The sequence below is a fragment of the Papilio machaon genome, chromosome 20 (genome assembly GCF_912999745.1).
Source record: "Papilio machaon chromosome 20, ilPapMach1.1, whole genome shotgun sequence".
Classification (NCBI taxonomy): domain Eukaryota; kingdom Metazoa; phylum Arthropoda; class Insecta; order Lepidoptera; family Papilionidae; genus Papilio; species Papilio machaon.
This window is the reverse complement of record NC_060005.1, coordinates 5,748,641-5,764,344: the sequence shown is the minus strand read 5'-3', so window position 1 is coordinate 5,764,344 and position 15,704 is coordinate 5,748,641. Positions and strand designations below refer to the sequence as shown.

The following is a 15,704-nucleotide window of genomic DNA, read 5'->3' as shown; positions in this document are numbered from 1 at the left end:
TAATTTTAAATCGTAAAAATAAATCAACCAAAATTACTACTGAATAAAGCCCAAGGACTTCTCGCAGTGTCGATTTGCGGCGCGGGGGCGTTGTAGTAGCCTTGTGCCCAGTCCACTAGCGACAACGGACATTTATAGATATCACAGCTTTCTAACAACACACCAAGGCGATGCGCCGAATCGTATATTGTATGTTGTAGCGGCTCCGTTTTGAGGACTTTCGTCAAAGGCATTCTGAAATTGTTTTAAGTAGATTGACAAATCATAATCATTATGCATATAATAATAAACATTCCCAACAATCAAAAAACTTAATAACATAGATTCCTAATAATAAAAGGAGAAATTTGTGAATAAACTGAGAAGAATAACGAATGAAGCAATAACCAAAGCAATTACTCTAAACGCTACCACGCATACCATTCCACTTCTATATTTTATGAGGTCCTAGTACTTTTTCAGCTATGTTTCAATCGCACAACAGTCCTGTTTACCCCAATTCTGGTTGTAGACAATAAAACAAAAAACTATTAAAAACTAGCTTTTACCCGCGACTCCGTCCGAGCGGAATAAAAAAAAATGCACGCAAGATAAAAAAGTTCCTATGTCCGTCTCCTAGTTCTAAGCTACCTCCCCATCAATTTTCAGCTAAATCAGTTCGACCGATCTTGAGTTATAAATAGTGTAACTAACACGACTTTCTTTTATATATATATATATATATAGATAAAACAACAACATTTTCATACGAACTATATCTATTTGCAGTATCCACAAAATCTAACACCAATCCTGTCAACTAAGGTAGTATGAAATACAGTTATTTGAAATCACAAGGGTATACCCCACAGAATATGTAATTTGTATGAAAGCATAGAGATTCTCAAGGGATACTATGACTAGCTTTGATATAGGACACTTGTCAACACAATTATTTGCATAATTTTACGAACTTTATATATAACATTTCAAGGCAATTAATTAACCGTCTAATCCTTATCACTGATGTTTTCTCACAAGGTTATATTTGATACGATAAATGCATTACTTTATTTATTTATTACTAACTTTAACCCGCGACTCCGTCCGCGCGGAATAAAAAAAAATAGAAAACGGGGTAAAAATTATCCTATGTCCTTTTCCTGGTTCTAAGCTACCTGCCCACCAATTTTCAGTCAAATCGATTCAGCCGTTCTTGAGTTATAAATGGTGTAACTAACACAACTTTCTTTTATATATATAGATAGATATATAGATTTAAGAATTTGATTATGCTATCTCATATAATATTATGAATTAAAAATAAACTTTTATTTAAAAAATTCATCAAGATCCGTTGCGCCGTTCCGAGGATACCTTCAAACCATCATCCATCCGTCCATCCATCCATCCATCCATTCATCCATCCGTCTAAACATTCGCATTTATAATATCAGTAAGATTATCATTAAATTCGACTATACTTCTAAAAGCGTTAGGTATCTCTACTTTCTACTTTAATTAAAAATTGTGATTACTTACGTGAAAAGTGTTCGGAATATTTCTTGTACCATGTTTTCGCTATGAGGCACGATACGTTGTGTTGTCTCACAAAGGGTCTTCAAGATACATTGTCGTCCGTTATATCCCATACTGTAATTTTTTTAAATAAGTAAGATTTTAAAATGGAAAAACGGTTGACTCACATGTGTTTATTTATTTTATGAAAAATTAATCGGTACTTTCTGTTTCCTATCGTTAAAAACGTAAAAATCATTATTTATACTAGTCTATATCGTAAGTAAAATCTTTGTTAAGAATAGGTATAAAATTGAATATATATAAGAAATAAAAAAGCATCCAACATTGAATACTCATTATTAATAACAAGAATGTAATGTAAAAATCACATCACCCTCATTGTTTTCGATAGCCTCAAGCCAACGAAGAAACCGCAAAATTAAATAATAATAAATGATTTTTTCATAACAAAAACAAAACTAAGGCCATTAGACAAAAGGAGAATTTTCGACGAGGAGATTAAAGAAATGCCCAAAGGCATCATATTTTATAGAACGGTTTTTATTTTTTTATATAAACACCGTAAATTCTTAAGGTAAATGGAGACAATTTAGCGCCTAAAAAGTTTAATAACATTTAGCGAATGGATGAAAGTAAAGTGATAAACGAAATAAACAGTTTCATCAAAAAACTCATTAGGAAATTGTTTTTTTTTTATAAATTATCCTTCGCTACTGTACTTTGTATATCCAAGGGATACCAGGATAACATTAAACGTAATCGTTTTTTGTTATAAATCGTAACTCCATTACCAAGTATCTATAAAGGTTGAGTAACACTTATTATAAAATTACTTTTATATGAAAATATTATATGAAAATATAGAATGAGAAACTAAATTTTATAATATGTTAACAAAGCTCAAATATGTTTACTTATGTTAAAACTAAAGACATTAATATAAATCAATTATAGAGCGAACAAGAGAAACATTTTCCTATATATATGTTTTTTTAAATCAGTTTCGTAGATGTCATTAAGTCAAGGTACACAGACAACAAATGCGGGCCAGTCAAACTAGCTTTATATCCTATTGGTTTACAGTGGGACTGTCACGAATATTTGAGACAAATGCCATCGTATCGTTATGGAAAAAAATCTATTATAATTAGTGCAGCGTATTGGGCGTAATAAATGTCATAAAAAATTTTGACAAACTTAACGATACGAAGGCGCTTGTCGCAAATATTCCTAATAGGCCCACAGTATGATTCGTATTGTACTCGTATTATCTAAACTTACTTGTCAAGTATCAATTCCATCTTCTCATACAATTGTCGTCTACTTCTACGTTGGGCGACTGGTTTTCTGTACTTTTTACGAAAGAATTGCGCCGTCTCTGTTGTGTTGGGTAATTCGTAAGCTATACCCCAGTTAAGACCGAACGTAAAGGTCCCTGGAGCTGTAGATGGCGCTGGTTGTCCAATTAAACCCACTGTCATACAAGCAGCACACTGAAAATTTAATAATAGCCAGATATTAATATGAACAAAGTAAAAATAATAATTCCAACTGACCACTATTAAAGGTACTCCAAGAAAGAAGACGAATCTTAGAAAACTAAATCAACAAATTTGATGAATACATTTAAGGTACAGAATTGGAGTAATACAACGGACGTATATATACATATTATATACTTGCAAATAAGAATTACCATTCTTTCAGTAAATTATTATTATTTATTATCTGGTTCGTATTCTGTCCCGAAGTATAACCAAGAAGAAAAAACACTGACATGTGACTTACGAAACGTAGATATTCATAATTGTTATTTTCGATTTCTATGTCAAAAATAAAGTAAATAAGTACAATAAAAACAATCATTAAGGAAATGCATAACAAACATCAGCGGTTTGCTTCGATAATAACGAAAGTTTATAGATAATCATATTTGGGTCGAATAACAAAAAAAAACTTTAGAAGGAAACTCACCGAAAAACTCGAGCCTTCAGGAAAAGAGACGTATCGCTTCCGACGTGACAGTTTCTTGTAGCCATTTTCCCCATTATACGAAAAACATGTTTTTACAAAACAACAAACCAACAAAAGTATAACTGATCTTTTCAAATTTAACATTATTACATATACACTTCTAACAACAATATCTCAATTATAGTCAAATTAAAGACAATAAAAATTAAAATTAAAATTTTGACAACAAAAAATCAAAATTGATTCAAATATTGACTACAGTATAATGGAACTAAAGTACCCTTCTCTTTTATCAACACGACAGACGCAATACTATTGAAAAATGATATCGGAAAATAGAATGTAAAACGGAACCATGTCACATCTAACCGTTATCACTAGGGTTGTCAACTCTTTGACTTTATCCAGTTTACTCTGATTTGGTTGGTGCATTCATATTGATGGTTGTTTTTTAAAATTATTAAAACATTACGTGAAATTTATCTTAAAACCAACTAAGCTCTAGGCTTGTACTAGAATATGGTTCATGACAATATTCGATTGGCGTGTTTCCAACCCGCGACCACGTGGTTGTATGTCCGTACCCTGAAGTATAAAGATATTGTCGCTTTGATAACAATGTCTTTAGGGCAAAGAAGGTTATGTATAAAAAATTGCCTTATTTGTCATCCGCCAAGGAAACAAGGGTTAACAAGTCATGGACGTCGTTTTCGCCCCAAAAGTTCGGGTCTACTTTCTTGAATGTGACAACCCTAGCTGTGACATTTCACTCTTGCATTTACTAACACGCGCTAAAGATGTAAATTAAAATAACATTACATTTGAAACAAATTTCCATTTATTAAGGTCGAAAATCGAGGCCGTAGTCCTAAATAAGTCCTATTTTATTTGCATGATAAATTTCATTAAGGCAATTTTAATAGATACCTTTTTAGGCCAGGTAATAAACTTACAAGTTCATGCATTTAAAATGAGGACCTCGATAAAATGGATATTGGACATTGTTTTGAAAAATTACAAATAATTAATTATTATAAGTTGGCGTAAGCTTTTAAAATGAAATTTTTAATAAGACTTCTCTTCGGTCAAACTAAAAAAAATCAGCTATCTATATGTTTTATACAAGTACTTCGATAGTGACAACCAACATATAATTGTTATTAATATTGAAAATTTGCTAATATAAAAAATAATAATCAGAAATTTTCATTAATAACTTATTGAAGTAAAAAGTACTTCTTTATAACATCTCACAAATTAACTGAATACCTCTCGACTGTAAAAGATCTGCAATTACTTTAACGGCTTTAAAAGTAGCCAATTGACTTTAAAACTGATATCTAAAGTGAATTACGCTTTTCGAGTCGCTGAGCTTGAAGGAAATTGCATAGAATTTAATGAATCTAAGCTCTTACGATCGTATCATACTTAACGTTTATGAGAGCTTGATATTGTTAATAGTTCGTTAATATATAAATATACTACATACTAATCTATATATATAAAAGAAAGTCGTGTTAGTTACACTATTTATAACTCAAGTACGGCTGAATCGATTTGACTGAAAATTTGTGGGCAGGTAGCTTAGAATCAAGAAACGGACATAGGATAATTTTTACCCCGTTTTCTATTTTTTATTCCGCGCGGACGGAGTCGCGGGTAAAAGCTAGTATATATATATATATATATATATTTAAAAGAAAGTCGTGTTAGTTACACTATTTATAACTCATGAACGGCTGAATCGATTTGACTGAAAATTGGTGGGCAGGTAGCTTAGAACCAGGAAACGGACATAGGATAATTTTTACCCCGTTTTATATTTTTTATTCCGCGCGGACGGAATCGCGGGTAAAAGCTAGTATTATATATGTACAGTTTTGCTTTTAAAATACATAATATGTTTAATTATCTTTTCTTTTTATTTGATCTATCGAGAAGTGCCTTAACTTAGCCTTTATTCGCACGGGCGCTTTTTTAACGCGCGTTAAAAAATAGTTTAAACATAACAAACGAATTTCCACGTATCTGATGATGCGGCAGCGCTTTTCAAATGCGATGTTTTTTTATCGCGCTGTGTTACATTTTGAGCACTGGGCAATTTTAAATCGTTCATCACTCACCAACACCGAGTTTTATCAAAGCTGTTTTGAAAAGCGCCCGTGTGAATGCGCTCTTAATGTGACATTTCTGGTCACAAGTAGTATATTGCTAATACGAAACTTACCCTAAGCATTACCTTTAAGCAACTATGAGTGTGACAGTAAGAAACTCCGTACGTACCAACAACTTAATAATAAAACATAGACGTACATATTTTGCTTACACTATTCGTTTTCAAAGCTAGATTTGAGAAATATTATTACCTATTAATGTGTATATGAATTGAAAAATATCTACCAAAGTAATATTGCTACCACTAATCAGATGATATCGCCCCGTCAGCTTTTGTCGTCTGTCACGTAAAAATTAGGTTAATACATTACTTATTTTATTGCCCTACTTCGCAGTATCCTTTGGATTACGTATTTTGGGCCACGCGACACATCAACTGAATGATTCATGAATGTTTGTATGGAAAATATTTACTAAAAATATCCTCTTGGATCTTATTAGATTTTTGCCCTCGACATTTGAATAAACGAGACTTTATCTTTGGGATTTCAGTACTGTTAAGATTTATATACTAACATTAGTTAGAGTAATGTCGGCTTTTACAATGGCTTTACAAATCAGGATTAAAACAGTTGCAAGCATACATAGACTCTATAATTGTTTGCTAAGGGATTCTTAATAGTTAACTAGTTTTAATATTGATTAATTTAAGACAAAAATTAACACCCTATATAGTGTCTGTTAATTCTTATTTTGAAAAATGTTAACGACTTTTTTATTCGTGATAATTGTCTCGTGTCCTTTCTTCAAATTGTAAATTTTGTAAACGTTGATAAAAATAAATGGTAACACTCAGTCTAAGAATACGAATCGAATGATAGCTCAGTCGTTAAAATTTGTTAAGTCGTCAATGTTATATAAAGGTTACAAACCCGCATACAGAAACAAGCGGGCAAAAATCATCACCCTTATAAGTCAGTCGGGTAATAAGATAGTAGTGGTAAACCAATGGTCCGTCTTAAGCGATAACAATTCCAACGATGCTTTACACGTTGCTGAACTTCGAGGAAATGAGTTTTTAAAGTCAATCGGTGCAAAATTCATTAGATCGTTCTCATCGCTTTGTGAAAGTGGAAAATAGAAAAGCATTTTAAATTCGTATCTTTTATTATTTAATAACAAGTGCACAAGTTATTCTAAAATGTTTTTATAGTGCGTTCAATTTATAAACCTAAAATTAGCTGGATAAACTGAAGTTAATCTTTGAGGAGCAGTTAATATCTTCTATCTTTATCTGTCTAATCGTTGGTTCCTGAGACAAAAATCCCTATTTAAAAATACATTGTCATCTCCCTTAACAAAACAGAGATAACAACATGTTTTTACAAAGATTTTGCTCTCAGAAACTAACAATAAAAAATGTAAAATTTCGTTGTATCAAATTTATATTTGAACAAAAACAATAATTGTATAGTAACACGTATATTTTACATTAAAAAATGTTTCTACAAAGTATCTATTTAAAAATTAAATTATTTTAAAATAAATGTAAGATGACTTATAACATTTTTTTCCAGATATTAAATGTACAGTATGTTTTTTGTTTTCAATACTTTTGTTTGTTCAAAGCCAAAACGAAATGTAGAAGGGAAAAAGGGCAATCGTAGTCGGTCTCGCAGAAATCAGGGTTAAGTAACTCATTGTAAGTTCCACTCACTTCCTCCATAAAGTCAGCCTCGTGCAGAGGGGCCCTAGAAAAAAAAAATACTATACTCCAACTATCGCCCATATAAAATTATAAATAAAAATGTACTGTATCACTCCAAAACTGTGCACAGTATTCAGTTAAATATGTGTTTTAACCCTTTGACTGCAGATAGATATTATGAACGGCAACGTGGTTAAAAACGAGTATGTTTTGCAATTAGATAGGTATCAACAAAACTGCTTCCGGTAAAAGTACGTTGTTATTTATTTGTCAAGATACATATAATCATAATTATATTTCAGTAATCGTGATTTCTGATAATATTTAACATTAACGTGAGATAAAAGGGTTGATGTATGTTTAAGTTAAAATATAATTTATACATTGTCTTACTGTGCAATTTTAGTTTTTCTTTTAGCTCTAAATCGCTGATTTAGTATTTAATGTATAATAAATACAAATCTTATCTACATAGGAGTTAAAGAGTTTATTCAGTCTGTTTAATGTGACAATAATGTAAAAATAGGTACACTGATTTCATTGTAAATTTATAGGATTTTAAACCTATTGGAAAAGATGCATCTTATAATGTAATCTGAGATATACGAAGTATTTCTATCAATAAAAATGTATTTCTTAAAAATATTTACTTAAAGTATCAGGTGTAAACAAGATTATCGCTATATTTTTATATTTTTCATAGCAGCTGTGATAGAAAAATCGAACAACAAGTGACTCGGGAAAAAGGAAACATGAGAAAATATCGTCGGGCGATATTCAAAGGAAAACTGACCATTCGAAAGGAGCCGTCCAAATCCTCTCACAAGGAAAAGAGGATTAATACGTACAAGGAACATTTATGTGGTGAATAGAAATAGTTATTTGTTTATTTATTTATAATACGTTATTAACCTTGGGATTACAACTAAGTCCAATAAAGCTATTTAAAATAATTTGACTGTAGGATCAAAAATACTTTTTAAATTTAGATTAAGGTAATTTAAATTAAATTAAATAAAGTTAAGTTAAATTAAGTTAAATTTAAGGAAAGAAAACATTAAATATTTATAGAAAAAGAAGTATTATGGTAAAGAATTTAATAAATATTTCTTAAGGTTTTTTTTTAATTTCCATTGGATAGTTTCATCCATAATGTCTGCAAGATGAAAGACTAATTTTAACGAATCTACTAATCAGCTTCGTCGATTCTTTTTCATATTCTACTTAAGTCTATACTTAACTAGCTACTAAGATAAACAATCTATGGATTTATCTCAAAGACCGAATATTGGGTTTGTTTTAAAATATAATCATTCTAGAACGGTTTAACTCCAACAGATCTGCGAATATATCCAGATAAGTTAACTTATTACGTTTATGAAATAATCAATCTAATATATAAAATTCTCGTGTCACAGTTTTCGTCACCGTACTCCTCCGAAACGGCTTGACCGATTCTCATGAAATTTTGTGAGCATATTCAGTAGGTCTGAGAATCGACCAACATCTATTTTTAATTTTTTTTTTAACTGCGCGCGGACGGAGTCGCGGGCGACAGCTAGTCTAATATATAAAATTCTCTTGTCGCGGTGTTTGTGGTTAAACTCCTCCGAAACGGCTTGACCGATTCTCATGAAATTTTGTGATCATATTCAGTAGGTCTGAGAATCGGCCAACATCCATTTTTCATACCGCCCCCCTCCCCCATTTCGTTTTTTAACTGCGCGCAGACGGAGTCGCGTGCGACACCTAGTATTAGATAAAATTAACAGCATAGCATAACAGTGGAAGTATTCCTAACTAACGTGACCGTAAATCAAACGGATAAGATTCGCAATGAATCTGACGTCAGAGTCCCCGCGCAATGACGCATTACGCCCCAGGATTTTGTGCGAGCTATACACCATTTCACATTGGAGCAGAACAGTGAGATAGAGCAGTTAACAACGCAGTACAACTATTGAATTCACATTTACTATCAAAACAGTAGAGACTTAGCACACAAAGTGCATTCCATGAAATACCATGACGATAACAATTTTCGATTGATAGACTATGGTAACATTTCATTAGCGGTCGCCTTGTCCATCGTTTGTCAAAAAATATGTTTTGTCTACAGTTCTTATTTTTCATGGCGTATTTTAATAGCAGTACCTACTTAATGCACAGTCTACTGATTTGCTTCACTGTTCTGGCTTCGTGTGAAATAGGCTTAAAGACATCAATTTAATATCTTCCCTTTCTATGTAATAAGTTATAACTTGATAGGCTCTATTTGTTTCATAATTATTAGATGTTTACCCAAATTACTTGTATGTTAAAACACTTGAAATTGCTGATACTAAGCTATTGTATTATTTGTTTTTTATTGAAACACTAGCTGTAAAAAAAACTAAATTAGTAGCCTACGTATTATTCCAGACTATATTCTACATCTATTGAAAAATATTTATTTTTTACCACAGTAACCGATTACGAAATTGCTCAATTGTTTTGTTTCATATTTAAATTCCATATTTGTCGTTCAATTCAATTTTGTTCACAATAAATACAAAATTAACAATAATAATGTTTAATTCCTATGTAATAAGGTTGCAAATTCTAAGTTCATTCGTACAATGCTTTCGGGATGTATTTAAATCCAATCACGCGGAGATAAGACACACGTACGGGGATTATAAGGCAATTAACTCAATTTAGATATCCGAATGTAAAATAGAAACGATAGTTACAATATAAATTGTATTACCCATTCCTCTGTACGCTTTTATCAAAAGATTAAAGGATACGAGGTATAATTACCCGCGGAAATGAGCACTCTGAAGAGCTTCGTATATTGGAAATTAAAGATTATGCGATAAAGGTTGTCATTTTAGAGGTTATTATATAAAACGTATTACTTATATTATCTTCTATTAAATAGTTAGATGTGATTGAAGTACCAGTCAAGCTATAAAACTACTAGGAAAAAGCGTGGAGGACTTGAAGCTTTCTGATTTACAAAAATAATAGATACTATTAGCAAAATGGAAACGGAAGCTTTGTTTATGTAGTTGCAACGTTGTGATGTTGACGGACTATATTCCACATGAGTAGAGTGAATAGGCATCTACAAAGCTAGCGCGTACCATCTTTAGACCACATCTTCACCTCATCGGGTGAGATCGTGGTCAAGCGATAAGTTTTTCAATATATAAAAAAAAATGACCATTGCAGTGACTTTGTGATGAGACACATTGCGTTGCTCCTGCGATATAATATCGAAATTAAGCGTGGAAACGCTTTTTCGAAGTTCCTACAACGTGTAAACAAGTACACCGTTTTCATTTTGTTTTTATTATAAAACTAAACACCTGTAGATCACAAGGCAGAAACACAGGCGACTCGAACTCGTGTAGCATCGCTCTAATAATGTAATCTATGTATTATAATAAGTATTATGATAAATATTTGCTGGATATTGCGGTTAAACAACAACGCCTCTATTCATTTAATAAAATCGCTGTATCAGTAACAGGTGCTGAACTTGAGCGGATAAAAGGGTTATTAATTTTTAATCCAGTCATAGAATATACGTCAACAATGAAGAGTGTTAAATCTAACTTGTTTTAATATAGCATCGATGTTTTTTTGATTTTTTACGTCAACGTCTTCTTGAGGTATTGTAGTACTCTAACTACATTAGACACGAAAAATTTAGATTACATTTTGTCACTGCAAATACAACTCTTCGGAGAATATTGTCCATATATTATTATTTAGATAGTACATTTATTATAAATACTTTATTTTTACAACTCTCATCCGTCACAAAGAGTGATAAGCAAAGGTTCGGATTACGTCCGTGACGACCCTTATCAATATTTGCTTATTGATCCCTTAAATTCCTATTTTATATCAAATTAATAGTTTCTGGCTTTAAAAACATAGTTTAAAGGCATTAGACTTGTATTTTGCTTCCTCACATTATCCAACTATAACGATGTATTCACAAATATACTTACGTGAAAATAGCTTTCAAAATGTCGTGCACTAATGATCTTCCGGGCTCCGCAAGGTACGTCTTTGCCTCACAAATGCTTCTCAGGATGCATGCACGGCCGTTTAGATTATGACTGAAAATTATATAAATATAATATTTTTACTCATAGTATTTGTTTTTAAAACAAATTTAGTTTATACAAGCAAGATTTTCATCATCAGCCAAGTGCTAGAAATAGGCCTTCCCAAATGCCGTCACTGTATGCGGTCCTCTATCTTTCGCATCCAGAGACTTCCCATCGTTCGCGCTCAGTCCACAGTCCACCTGGAAGGAGGGAGTCCCACGCTCCTAGTAACTGCTACATTGCCATCTCAGCCTTATGATTTTAAGAAGTCATATATATTATAGCAGAAGGCAACTAACAGTAGACAAAAGAAATTAAAGGAATGAAATACATTTTAATATTTGAGAGTGTTAGTGGCTCAGGGGTTAATCACTTGACTTGTAATCTGCTGGTCCTGATTTACATATGTACATTTATCCGACGTTCTTACGGTTAAGGAAAATATCGTGATGTAACCTGCAGATATCTGAGAAGATATGTGTGATAAACCAACCCGTACTTGGCCAGCGTAGTTGACTATAGCCTAGGCACCCAAAGTAAAGGTAAGCTCTGAGCCCTTCGGTGGGGACGAATAGTGAGCTGATGATGATTTTAAATAAACAAATCCTGTATTTATAGCGCAGAAGTTATAAATGGTTACTTATTTTGATATACTTTACCACCGTAGCAATATTTCGTTTTAAATTATTAGATAGCGTGCACCGTTCTTGAAATGTTTCACAGCTAGTAAATATGCTCTTAAAATTGCAAACAACAATTTCCTAGGTAGAGTATTACGTAGCCTTTTTCTACTTTAAATGAATGCTCACATTCTTGTTGTAAACTTTAACTGTTATAGCAAAAACAAACATATTTCAAGAAATAAAACATTTCTCCTATTGTATTGTACATATTTGGAGCATTAGATTTAGAGTTCTTGAGTTATAAATAGTATAACTAACACGACTTTCTTTTATATATATAAATTTATATTCTTGTATTATTTTATAGGAAAATTCTATTTCATTTATAAACAAAACTGATAACAGTTACTTTCGTACAAAAAGTAGTTAACCTTCTTTAAATTATGGAGATTTTTTTTGGAGATATCTTTTATGCTACTATGAATTGACTAGTTAATTATAACCTAAGATATTTAATAAAATTTAATATAATACATTTGATAAGTACAATTTGAAAAATAAGAAATAAAGAAATTAACTCTATTAAGTATAGACATTTACATCAATAAATTGGTGACACTATAATAGTTAGAGTTTAACTGTAACAGCTTATCTTTTACCCAAAGAATAATATCGACGCTGGAAAGCATAAACGCTGTAACCCTTGAAATCGCTAATATGTTTTTCACACGTTAATAATTTCAACCATTATCAAACGATATTGATTTTATTATAGGTTAGCACAAACTACACAACATTTCTAAATACCGCATGCTTGTAGGCGTATCAGCTCACGAGTTATGATTTTTTGGCTCTCCTGTAAAGTTCATACTTTCGGGGTTACAGCGTTTACGCTTTCCAGCGTCGATATCTATACAATAAATAACATATTCTCATAAGTGTTTGTATATAACACAAAAGATGGCATTGTTTCTATACAGATGTTTTACCAGCGAAAAGACACGATCAACTCAAGAGAAACACTTGGTCTTTTACAATACTCACAATTCCAAAGCTGAACGTACTCTCTCCCAGAATTCCCTTTTCTGTCTGTGATGTAGTTTTCTTCTATAATGTGCATTAGTGAAATTGGCATCAGGTAGGGGATATAGGACATCGATTTCTAAGACCAAATTCCATCCTGACGGAGCGTGAGTCATGAATGCCTTTACAACAGAAATTGTAAGCTAGAAAAAAAAAATAACTTAGAAATAATTTTTTTCCATTCCTACCTTTTTATTTAAAAAAAATATGGGAAGAATAATTACATTTGGTACAACAGGGGAAGAACAGAAATGATATCTTTCGTCTATTAAAGGTAAAGCTAACTTTTTACTGATGTCTATGGAGGAATTGGGTTATCGATTGCTAATTTTTCACCAGTTAATAAAAAAAATACCTTGCCTAGTTATTAAATAAATATTCCTTAAACTTAACATAGAAATCTTTAAGCGATAAAGTAATTATTTAAACATGAAATATATTAAATACTTACAACAACATTACTACCATCAGGGAATGTCAAATGTCTTCGTTTCCTTATCGAACCTAAATGCGTTTTCACATTAGGACACTGATCTGTATTGTTCACTTCACAATCTATTATAACTATTAAAAAAATCAAAATTAATAGCCGGTAAAACATTTTATTACCAACAACTCTTAATTCACACGTCAATGATCTTGTAAAACATGGATGTAACTCAATTTCTGTCGCGTCTCACTCGTTGTGTAATTTACAAGTTTATGTACATCACGAACTTACAACATAGAACTTGTTATATTTACAAGGGTTATGTTCAGTTAATGTATTTTAGGATTGACTTCTTGTCTTAAAAACATATACAAAAAAAAACAATTCCAAATACTAAATAGTTAATAAAACAATCGTGAAAATACACTGAGACTTATTTTAGGAAATGAAATTACAGTAATTATATTTTCGAATGCTGTCTTAGATTTTTAATTTCTCTATAAATAATTTAAAAAAAATGATGTACCAAAGATTCAATTGCAAACATATAATATTTTATATTATACTAGCTTTTACCCGCGACTTCGTCCGCGCGGAAAAAAAAATAGAAAATGGGGTAAAAATTATCCTATGTCCGTTTCCTGGTTCTAAGCTACCTGCCCACCAATTTTCAGTCAAATCGATTCAGCCGTTCCTGAGTTATAAATAGTGTAACTAACACGACTTTCTTTTATATATATAGATTATGCAAAAATTTGATTAGAAATTAAATATATAAAAGGTCGTTTCTAATTTTGACTCTATAATATTTTTGAGTATATAAGTAATATGGTGGTTGAGATGAATTAAATTAGTTCGCGTTTTACCTAAGCTATATACCACCAAATATTATATTTACTTAATGACAGTAGTGAGTATATACCTAAATTATGTTAAAGTTATATCTTGTTAACGACTCGCTAATCATAGATAACTATTAATTTCAATGTTATTTCCTCGAAGAAATCAGCCAAAAAAAAAATCAATTTTAATAAATTAATTAATCCGGTGACGGCACCGACTAGTTTCGGACCCGTCGGGGGTACACCTTCAGGGCGAGTGTTTATTTTTTGAGTTAAACCGTTCTTAGTTATGTCTCACGAAAATTTAAACAATTTATAAGTGAATAACAATTGTCTTTTCTTTGTGTAAAATAAATTAAAATGCCTTATGTTGTATAAAATAACAAAGCAAATCACGTACATTGACAAATTAGTATCAAATATTCAAATACTGATTACGATTGTCGTTCAATTACAAATCTCGTTGGGAAATTCGTGTTCATACAAAATAAGATTTGAAAAAAAAAGTTTGAAAATAAACTTTACGTACTACAGTTTAAAGACGAGGGAATTGCTAAAGAAATTCCACGGAGGTGTGAAACGTGACAGAGTTAATGAGAGAAGGCGGCAGCCGTTCTAATACTTTGATCAAACATCCCGGGTCAATGAACAACGCTGACTGAACCACGCGACAGGCATTTATGTGGACTTTGGATTTTTTTTATGTAGATTCGAAAAGAATAATATTTTACGTTTCTTGCTTTAAATTTCCTAATTAATAATATTGGGTAGATCGTGAATTTATTGTAATTTAAATTAACTTAACTTATTTACTTTTATTTTATACTAGCTTTTACCCGCGACTCCGTCCGCGCGGAATAAAAAAAAAAAGAAAACGGGGTAAAAATTATCCTATGTCCGTTTCCTGGCTCTAAGCTACCTGCCCACCAATTTTCAGTCAAATCGATTCAGCCGTTCTTGAGTTATAAATGGTGTAACTAACACAACTTTCTTTTATATATATAGATATAGATTAATTTGAATTTAAAAATAATTTTTGATCCTACAGTCAAATTATTTTAAATAATTTTATGGGACATATTGTATTTCCAAGGTTAATACTGTATTATAAATAAATTAAATAATATTAAATAATAAATAAATGTTTATATAAGATATCAGCCCACACACTATACTACAAGAATTATTCTCTTTATAAAATAACTAAAAAAGTTTTATATTACAATTGCAGCGTGAAATTAAAATAAATTATATTATCTTATAAACAGAATTTTCCGTTTTCCATCTGGAAATCTTTTCTAA

General features: G+C 31.3%; 2 protein-coding genes across 2 annotated transcripts; both read right to left on the bottom strand.

The window, feature by feature from the left end:
* LOC106711490 lies at window positions 1–3,639 on the bottom strand. Its single transcript, XM_045682910.1, has 4 exons — window positions 3,496–3,639; window positions 2,803–3,014; window positions 1,522–1,632; window positions 1–234 (listed from the first exon to the last, which is right to left on the bottom strand). Exons 1-4 carry the CDS (start codon window positions 3,637–3,639, stop codon window positions 24–26), a joined length of 678 nt encoding a protein of 225 aa, XP_045538866.1. The 3' UTR covers window positions 1–23.
* Window positions 3,640–7,216: 3,577 nt separating this feature from the next.
* LOC123722156 lies at window positions 7,217–13,731 on the bottom strand. Its single transcript, XM_045683022.1, has 4 exons — window positions 13,582–13,731; window positions 13,092–13,273; window positions 11,323–11,433; window positions 7,217–7,361 (listed from the first exon to the last, which is right to left on the bottom strand). The coding sequence occupies exons 1-4, from the start codon at window positions 13,729–13,731 to the stop codon at window positions 7,217–7,219; spliced, it is 588 nt and encodes a 195-aa protein (XP_045538978.1).
* Window positions 13,732–15,704: the final 1,973 nt, after the last annotated feature.

What these genes read in the sequence shown, in the direction of transcription:
- LOC106711490 (XM_045682910.1), bottom strand. Translation starts at nt 3,639, where the DNA reads ATGTTAAATTTGAAAAGATCAGTTATACTTTTGTTGGTTTGTTGTTTT. An exon ending in CTGAAGGCTCGAGTTTTTCG is followed by an intron (nt 3,015 to 3,495) that starts GTGAGTTTCCTT and finishes TTAAATTTTCAG; the next exon opens with TGTGCTGCTTGTATGACAGT. An exon ending in ATATTCCGAACACTTTTCAC is followed by an intron (nt 235 to 1,521) that starts GTAAGTAATCAC and finishes AAACAATTTCAG; the next exon opens with AATGCCTTTGACGAAAGTCC.
- LOC123722156 (XM_045683022.1), bottom strand. Translation starts at nt 13,731, where the DNA reads ATGTTTTACCGGCTATTAATTTTGATTTTTTTAATAGTTATAATAGAT. An exon ending in CTGATGGTAGTAATGTTGTT is followed by an intron (nt 13,274 to 13,581) that starts GTAAGTATTTAA and finishes TTTTTTTTCTAG; the next exon opens with CTTACAATTTCTGTTGTAAA. An exon ending in GTACGTTCAGCTTTGGAATT is followed by an intron (nt 11,434 to 13,091) that starts GTGAGTATTGTA and finishes TATAATTTTCAG; the next exon opens with TCATAATCTAAACGGCCGTG.